This window comes from Aethalodelphis obliquidens, unplaced genomic scaffold, assembly GCF_003676395.1.
Source record: "Aethalodelphis obliquidens isolate GAN/ISIS:26980383/991018 unplaced genomic scaffold, ASM367639v1 scaffold26, whole genome shotgun sequence".
NCBI classification, from domain to species: Eukaryota; Metazoa; Chordata; class Mammalia; order Artiodactyla; family Delphinidae; genus Aethalodelphis; species Aethalodelphis obliquidens.
Window position 1 is genome coordinate 23,850,414 of NW_020837970.1, and position 9,112 is coordinate 23,859,525.

General features: G+C 50.7%; 1 protein-coding gene and 1 long non-coding RNA gene across 5 annotated transcripts in view; one reads left to right on the top strand and one right to left on the bottom strand.

Annotated features, from left to right (window-relative positions):
* The window catches only part of DNAJA4 (DnaJ heat shock protein family (Hsp40) member A4), a 16,595-nt gene extending 8,871 nt beyond the window's left edge, over positions 1-7,724 (bottom strand). For 2 of the 4 annotated variants that reach the window (XR_003436492.1, XM_027123728.1), the window contains exons 1-3: positions 7,609-7,718; positions 7,082-7,220; positions 1,588-1,768 (exon numbers count right to left, since the gene is read on the bottom strand). Coding sequence is in view for 2 of the 4 variants with exons in the window: in XM_027123728.1 (XP_026979529.1) it covers positions 1,588-1,768; positions 7,082-7,220; positions 7,609-7,679 (391 nt within the window). In the remaining 2 variants the exon portion in view is untranslated. The other 2 variants (XM_027123730.1, XM_027123729.1) reach the window with 2 other exon arrangements.
* On the top strand, positions 7,700-8,499 carry LOC113629303 (uncharacterized). The gene is made up of 2 exons (XR_003436493.1): positions 7,700-7,799; positions 8,373-8,499. It is a non-coding gene; the product is annotated as an uncharacterized LOC113629303 (long non-coding RNA).
* Positions 8,500-9,112: the final 613 nt, after the last annotated feature.

Genomic DNA, 9,112 nt, shown 5'->3' on the forward strand with positions numbered 1-9,112 from the left:
CTTATAGATGATGCACGAAGTCAGTCTCTGGACCTTTAACTGAAACTCTTCCTTGAACATAACGTCCTTTAATTTTTGAGCCCTTCTGTGTCTTGTGGCCAAGTGGGAACGCTTTCATCTGTGGAAATCTTGTCTGTGCATCCAGGACAGTGGGCCTTTCATCTTCAGGGTGGGAGTCTGTCTGCTCTGGCACCATACCAGCCTGCCAGGACCCACAGCATCAGGTCCCTCTCTGCTGCCCATAGGGCTCTCGAAGTCACCGAGATGATGTCCTTGTTTATTGGCTGTCAACTTTGAGAGATGACTTAATTAAGGGCGTGAAGTTGTTCATCTCAAGACAGTGAGAGAGCTAGGCAAGAGGATACCCAAGGTTTTAATCACATCCACACTGTCAATTATATGAGCAGGCAACATACCCAGAAAACAGGGTAAGGATTTTTCCCTAATAAACCCTTTGTGATTTTCAGCACACTGTATTCACAGAATTGACAGCCAAGCTTTTCAAAGCTCAAAGTCAATTATAATGTGAGAACAAGTACAGCCTTATTTTTCCAGGGGCCTCTTGTTGACCTCAAACCACCCTTCTTAAACCTCAATGCAGAGCTTATCTTGATTTCACCCAGGATTTTAATAAGCTTGGTTATCTATCTGGTTTTGAGGTCCAAAGCAGAGTATCAACCGTAAGCAGGACAGGGGAAGGGGGCTATTAGAGACCACTGGTAACAGAGGTGACAGTCCAGAGCCTGGCAGGAGGTAAGAGGTATAGAAAAATTAGGAAGAACAAACCCAGAACTCAAAAACGGGGGCCTGGGGCCATTTCACCAATAGCTAAGTCTCTCAGTTCACCTCTGGGGATGAAGCTGCTAGTCCTAATGCATTCTGAAGAGACAGGCAAAGTAGTTTCTTTTACAAAGATGTTCAAACATCAAGGGGTAAATTTTGTTACCTAGAAAATCTCCTGAGCAGGCTGAGAAAATGAGGCCACACTGCACATGGCAGAGCACCAGCCGGAAATAGAGCCCGCGGGCCCTGGCCCAAGTCAGGAGGCCTGGGAGGAAGCGTGCAGGAGGGGAGAAGAGCACTCTCGGCAGAGGTATCACTAATAACCACAGGAGGTGCCATTTATGTCCCTTAGGAACATAAATGGAACCTGACCCCAACAAAAGAGAAAAAGAGGGCAAGATGAACTTGAACTTCCTCCTTTCTCCTCACCGCCATTTGCTCCTTTTTTGTGTGTGTGTGTGGTGGGGGGGGGGGGGGGGGGGGGCGGGGCACACCATTTGCAGGATCTTAGTTCCCTGACCAGGGACTGAACACAGGCCCCAGCAGTGAAAGCACCGAGTCCTAACCCCTGGATCACCAGGGAATTCCCCATTTGCTCCTTTACATGTGGTGTTGGGAAGGTGTCAGGCAATTAATTGCTAAATGCACTAAGAGATTCCAGGTAGACTAAACAAGCGATGAACTAAAGCTAATGATCCCCAAACATGACAACTACACCCTTTTAAGGCATGATCTGTCCTGATTCCAGCAACACGTACAATTTGGAAACTATAAAACTTGCTTAACGTCTTTCAAAGCAGTTACCTCTTCTCTCTCTAGCCATCCGTCCTCCGCCACCAAAGAACATGTCAAAGATGTCCATGGGGGAAGAGAAGCTGGGGCTGCCTGAGCCTCCTTCCTTAATTGCCTGCTCGCCGCCCTGGTCATAAATGTCCCTTTTCTTTGGATCTGAAAGCACTTCATATGCCTGGGATATGAGCTTAAACTTCAAAAGAAAAAAAGAGAGATTAAAAAGAGAAGGTTTGAGTTGTTCATGAAGCAAACCCACCATATAAATGCAATGACAGAGAGATTCTACACCCAACCCCCCAAACTAGCAGGTCTATATGTTATCTGAAACCTGACTTTTCCATTTAATCCCTTTGTAGAGTGGGATACATAGGGCAAACATTACTAAGGGATGAGAGGCAGGGCCACTGCAGAGAATAAGGATACAGAGCAGTAAGGAGGAGTTTCTCCCTCCTCAGGCCGCACCAGACAGGAAGAAGTAGAATGGAGCTAAGATACAGTGAGACCAGGCCAGGGCTTAACCTACAACTGGATAAAGCCCATGAGGGCTGCTTTCCAGCTCAGGAGGGCTGCTTTCCTAGGTTACTAGCATAAAATGCAACTACAGACATCCTGTGAGCATCCATCCGCATGCAGGCTGCAGACACTGTGAGCAAATCTGTCCTGATCTCCCCCCCAAAGTCCTGCCCCTCCCATAGTCTCCCCCATAGCTCACTTATTGGCAATTCCAAAACCTCATTTCCTCTCCCTCACATCTTATCTGTCAACAAGTCCTTCTGGTGCTACCTTCAAATGTCCATCTCCTGTACCCTAAGACAGAACACCCCATGTGTCACATGCCTGCCAAAAAGGTATCCTGGAATCCAACTGTAAGAAAAGAATCAGAAAACCCAAACTGAAGTATATTCTGCAAAACTAAAAGACAGGAAAACTAAATGCAGTGTGTGACCCTGGATTGGATCCTGGACTGGATCTTGCACTGGGGAAAAAATTGCTACAAAGGACACTGGAACAACTGGAAAAATGGGAATTTTTTTCTCAATGTTAAACTTCTTAAATTTGATAAATGTACTGTGATTATGTACAAGGCTGTTGTTTTCCCAAGGATAAACATTTAGGGCTGAAAGGTTATGATGTATGCAACTTACCCTCAAAAGCTTTAGCAAATAATAATAATATAGGGAAAGCAAATGTGACGACCTATTTATAATCAGTGAAGGTACGTGAAAGAAAGGCAGGTGTTCATTGTACCACTCTCACCTTTTCTGCAGATATATGGAAGTTTTTAACATAAAATCAAAACACCACATAAAATATCCAAAATCCATCCCTTCTCACCACTACCACCACCACGCCCACCCTGGAGGAGGACACCCTCCTTGGCCCGGATAGCCACAGTGACCTCCTCACTGGACTCCCATCTTCCGCCTTCACCTCAGCTTTCAGTCTGTTCTCTGCACAGCAGCCAGAACTTGCCAGCCAATCACGTCAGTCCTCTGCCCCAAGCCCTCCAAGGGGCCCGGCTCACTTGGAGTAAAAGCCAGTTCTTATTCTGGTCTACAAGCCCAAACTGACACCTTTGACTCCAGCTCCCCGCAATTCTGCTCGTGTGCCATTGGCCTCCTTGCTGTTCCCCAATACCAGAGCACTTACTGCTGGGATGGTGTCCCCACTGCAGTGTCAGCTCCATGAGGACAGGTGGTTAGGTCAGCTTTGTCCACTGCCATATCCCCAAACCTAGAACACTGTCTGGCCTGTAGAAGGTACCTGGTAAATACTTGTTATATGAATGGCTCAATTCTGGGAATTGAGAAATGAGTAAGTGAGATAGGGTCTTCGCCCTCCAGGGGAATGGTTTAGGAAGAAAAAAAAAATACAGAACATACAGGAAAAAAAAAGTACTTTGAATATACAAATATGGAAACTGACAGACACTAGGTTTTCTCTTGTATTACAGATCCCCGATAGAGATCTAATAAGTAACTAATAAATAATAAGTGATAGCTAATAAATAATAGCTAACAACTGGGTAATTTAAAAAACTGTCTTAGAGACATCAGAATCATACTCAAGGTAGTTAGGTCTTTTGGTGCGTTGATTCTCCCACCATTTCTGTAAAGAAGTAGGTATCGTTCACCACCACTCCTTTCCACAGAAGGAAAATAAGGTGTAGGGATTAGGTGCCCGGTAAGGAAGATCAGAAAACAACCAGGCCAGGCTGCCCCCAGGGAGTCTCTGGGCCTGTCTGTACTAGGTAAACATGCTTCAAGAGAATGTCCATTAGAAACACTCTGGATAATTGAAAGACTTTTGCACTTAACAGAACGGATGATTACTCTAAAAAGGAAAAGTAATGCCCCGTCACTTGGGGCATTCAACCAGAGGCCAGACCTCACAAAGGGGCGGGACTCCCACTACCCTGGGGGTGGGGGTGGGGTCTCAGCACTCCAGAGTCTAATTCAGTCCCTGCCTGACCCTCACCCATCTCACAGTTGGAGACTAGTCCTCTGACCAGCTCACCTTTCAGACTGTAATAATGTGCCACAGTTCCTTTAATAAGATCATTACGCAGCTGGAAAAATGGCTTTGGAGACTATGGAGCAACTGGGGAAAGTATTTACTATAAAATATTCAGTGGTGAGGAAAAAAAAAAAACCCTGTGTGCCAGGATGACCATGTACAATCACCCTGGAGAAAGCCTGGAAAGAAACACAGGGACAGCAGTTAGAGTGATGTGTACTTGGTGGGTTTTCCTCAATATTCTGAAATTTTCTGCACTGTTATGCTCTCTTTTATGATCTTTTAACTTAAAAATCTATTATTCAAACTAAAAGTTACAATAGGGCTTCCCTGGTGGCGCAGTGGTTGAGAGTCCGCCTGCCGATGCAGGTAACACGGGTTCGTGCCCTGATCCGGGAAGATACCACATGCCGCGCAGCGGCTGGGCCCGTGAGCCATGGCCGCAGAGCCTGCACGTCCGGAGCCTGTGCTCCGCAACTGGAGAGGCCACAGCAGTGAGAGGCCCGCGTACCGCAAAAAAAAAAAAAAAAAAGTTACAGTAAAATTGGCCAAAAGACCAAACTCATCTCAAAAGCTGGCTGGGGTTAATAGCGAAGAACATGCCCCCTATCACGACCCCTGAAAGGGACTCGCTTACTGACCCGCTGCCCGTGTGTCTTTCAGAAAACCAGCTGCAGAAAAGTAGAGACTCCATACAGAACACCTGACAACAAACACCGGCTGCCCAATGCTTAGCAACACAGGACAACAGGCCACAAAACAAAGACCAACACCATAATAGCCTTCTCAGTTGCCCTGGAGCAAGGGGGAACGGACTGGCTCAGTCTGTTTTTGAAGAGACATTAATAAAGTGACAAACTTGGGGGAAAAAAATTAAAAGGTTCCACCTATGAACAGATAAAGTGGACAAGAACTACACACAAACCTGCACAAAAAAGAAAAGGCCTACACAGTGTGCCCAGCCCACAGCAGGACCAAAAAGGAGGTATCTGGTGAGTGAATGAATGAATGAGTCCTCTCTAGGGAACTTTACAGCAGTTTCTATAAATTGTGTCCCCAGTCTCCTCAAACCCTTTCGTTTCTAGGGACTACAGGTAGCAAACAAGGAATCATAATTAAATGAGGATGAGGACTAGACCAGTGGTTCAGCCTATGGTCAGAGGTCGGAAGAAGTTTTAGCTGAGAACTAAATTAAAGGGTTTTATCCCCTTCGTGGAAGGTGGGAAGGGAAAAGTATTCCTGGAACATCACAGAACCCCCCACCTCTAAGCTGAAAGGGACCCGCCAGACACTTCAGGAGCCTCACTTAAGTGACACTAATTCAGTATCTGGCTATAAATAAATATTAGTTTAAAACAAATCAACCACCTCTGCCCAGGCAGGTATATGCAGGGCAACACCTACAGAAATGTAGTACAGGTTAAGTCCAATCTAAAAAAAAGCTTCAGAGCGCCAAGAGCAGACTCACTCCAATGGCACACAGCCATGACTTACTCTTGGAGAGTGCCTGAACTCACTCTTGGAGAGATCTGACCTGAACCAGGGTCAGAAGGCTTTCCCATGTGCCGCCTCTGAAACGTGAAATTAGAAGCCTGGGTGCGCTCTCCTTAAAGGCTACTCACAGAAACAGCCTACAGTGAATTTAGGGAGCACATCTATGAATCACCAACACCACGTAGAAAGCCAGTGACTTTAAAAGCTACAGTAAGCCACCTAAATATAGATGAGAAAGAACACGAGTAACAGACAAATGGTCTTCCAGGAAAGCATTTTAAACTTGTGACAGCGACACTCGGCACCTGTGGCTAAATATAAATATCCTATCACTGTTGCCACCCAGCCAACCTTCTTTAGGCAGGTTTCTCCAGCTTGGAAAAGCTAACACAGACAGGTATTTTGATACTACAGTCGTTTCCACAAGTCTAATGCTAGACAGGTAATCTATGGCTTCAAAAGTGGCCCAGGTGTCACTGCTATCAGCTACCACAAAAGCCCCACCTCCCAAAAGCCATCTAGGATACCCCAAGTTTTATAAGAAAATGGCAAGAAGTCAAAGGAGGAGTGGGAAGGCCAACAAGCTTTCCCAAGGATCAATGCCTGATCTTTCTAATCACCTATTCTGGTGGGTAATGAGCTTCCTTGGGCATAAAAAACAGGTTGACTCTTTCTCTGTGAACTGGATGAAAAAGTTTAATTTAGGCCTCTATGATGCAGAGCATTTTTCAGCCTATTATTATTGGTACTTAGGATCCACTGCGGGTCATTTGTCACAGGAAACCTGTAATGTTCATATAAAATGATGTGTCAGGTTAAAGATCTCCATGTCCCTGTTTAATAAAGAAAAGGTGATTATTCAATGTCTGACAACCGTGATCAGGCAGGAGACAGGCACACAGAACAAATCCAGTCGGCCATTCTCAAGAAGGACACCGGGTTTGTCCAAGGTACTAACTCAGATTAAAGAAACTCACCTCTAGGGCTTATGCATCAACAGGGAATATGAGCAAAAAATAATTCAACCCCGGTCGTCCCCAGCAAGTACACAACTTCTTCTGGTCGCGTGTGCCTCAGTTTCCCGGCTTGCTGGCTGCCTTTCCGACAGGAATGCCCGCAAACCCTAGGAGAACTGGGCCCCCACGTTTCAGTCCCGGCCCTCCCCGGCGTTCGGAGGGGCCCTTGTGGAGCGAAGGGAGGAATGAATGGGCTGCGCGGGGGCTCACGAGGGGTCCCGGCGCCTCGGGCCCCGGCACCAGCCCAGATGCCCAGCCCGGCGAGGCTGGGGCTCGGCGAAGCGCCCTCCAACTGACCGCGCCGCGCCCCCTCCGCCTCGGACCACCCCCAGCCCCGGCCCCACGGCGTGGTGCGCGGCACCTGGCGACCGCCTCTCCAACAAACGCGGCTCGGATTCCCCGCAGCCTTCAATAATTCACAGCCCCCGAGCTCCGGGCTGAATAATTGACGGCGGGCCCCGCGCGAGCCCGGCCCGCACCTTCTCGCCCTCATCCGGGTTCTTGTCCGGGTGGTACTTGAGCGCCAGCTTCCGATAGGCCTTCTTGATCTCCTCCGGGGAGGCGCTGGGCTTCACCCCCAGGATGTCATAGTACTGGGTCTCCTTCACCATCTTTTCTCTGCGGGGCGGGGCGGGCAGGACGGTCAGCGCGCCCCGGACGCCCCAGCCGGGCCCCTGGCCCGCGCCCCCGCCGCCCGCCCGCGGGTCACGGTCACGGTCACGGTCACGGCTGCTGCCGTTGCCGCCGCCGCCGCCGCCCGGGGCTCTCTCCCGCCTGCGCCGGGATACCCTCCTCTCTCAGCTCCGCCGCACTCGAGCCGCCGGCTCCTCCGCGGCGGGTTTTATTCGGCGCCGGCGGAAGGTTCCGCAAGGAGACAGTGACGCCACAAAGGCCCAGAACCTTCGCGGAGGTTCCGGCGGCGCCTGGAGCTGACTGGCTGGGGCGCTGCGGTAGGTTAGAGGCCCGGACCCCCGACGCCCCGGCCCGGCGCGACCTCCCGGCTCACCCGGTCGCCTGTTCCTCCGGCCTGCAGTCTGAGTACCCGGAGCTCCAGTTCTGACTGCCGCCCCGGGCCATGTTGGGGGTCTTGGAAGACGGCTTCGGAGTGGAGGGCGCCTTCCGACGGCCGCCCCGCCACCCCGGGGCCGTCCCTTTTCCCTTGCGTGGGTCCGTGGGTCCGGCTGGCTCGAAGATCAGGTGGCCTGGAGGGCAGCGTCGGCGGGAACCCTGCCCCGAGGGGTTGGACTGGGAGGGCTGCGCCCTGCTGTCCCCACCCGGCCTCTCCCTGGGGGTGTGGCCGCCCTCTGTTTGGTTATGTCCCGGATGCGCCCTGAGGTATGCCTCGGATTGTTGCGTTTTTGAGGGGTTTGGAGTGGGTAGGGGCCCTCTACTGTGCTGGAGTCGCATTTCCTGAGGCCATTTCCTGAAGGTGCTGGCGCCCCCCGGGGCATCATCAAGGCTGAGGTGAGCCTAAGCCTTCCAGATACGTACAGTGGTGCTTTGCTGGCTCCAGCTGTGGACGGTGCTCTCTCAACTGCCCATAACTGGGAACCCTTGACGTCCCCCAGATGTGGGGAGTGACGCCCGTTAGATGTGAGCAGTGACGTCCCCCAAGTCTCCCAAAGGTGGGCAGTGCCCCCTCCCCTCCAGAGCAGGCTCGTGGGCGCAGTGGGCGTGGGGGTGGGGTGGGAGAGCGGTTTTGGAGACTGCAGCAGGACCCTCACTGCCTGGTACAGTAACGGGTCCCTGACTTCCTTTTGCTGTGCCCAGCTCCCAGCAGGTGCCTGGTAGCAAGGATCACCACCCACTGCAGGAACGTGGGCGTGGGAAGCAGCACTATCAGAGAACTGCAGGCCTTCTTGCTCCAGCCCAGCCTTGACTTCTGCCGATGGTACACTGCCAGGGAGGGTTGGCCACTGCTCACCTGTCTGGGATCCCTTGGCCTCGTTTTGGGTCCTGTGGCTGAGGCAAGTACTATCCCCCTCCTCCACGTGTTCAGTGGGGGTGAGAAATGACTTTTAACTTGCAAGAGAAGGTAAGCTGCTCATTTCTGTTCTTGGAGACATTGCTTTTTCCCTCTCAATTAGACCTCTGAAGAGCAGTAACCTTTGGCAGAGGTCAACAAACTTGGTTCCATCCCCAGATGTTATTAACTATATGAGCCTTAGCCTCTCTGAGCTTGTTTCCTCATCAGCAGGACACGGTCATTGCCGCCTGCCTGCCTGCCTGCCTTCCTCACAGGGCTCTTGCAAGGATCACATGGGATGATCACTGTGAAGGCTTCTAGCACACAGTGATCATCCAAATCTCGAACCTGGCTGTTCATAGGGATCACCTGGGAGCTTCTAAAAATCCCAGTGTCCAGGCTGCACCCCAGTCCAATTGCACCAGCACTTCTGGGGGTGGAACCCAAGCATCAGTACTTTTAAAGGTCCCCAGGTGATTCCACTGAGCAGCCAGAGCTGAGAACCACTGCCCTGCACCACACATTTATCCAGACTCAATAGTCT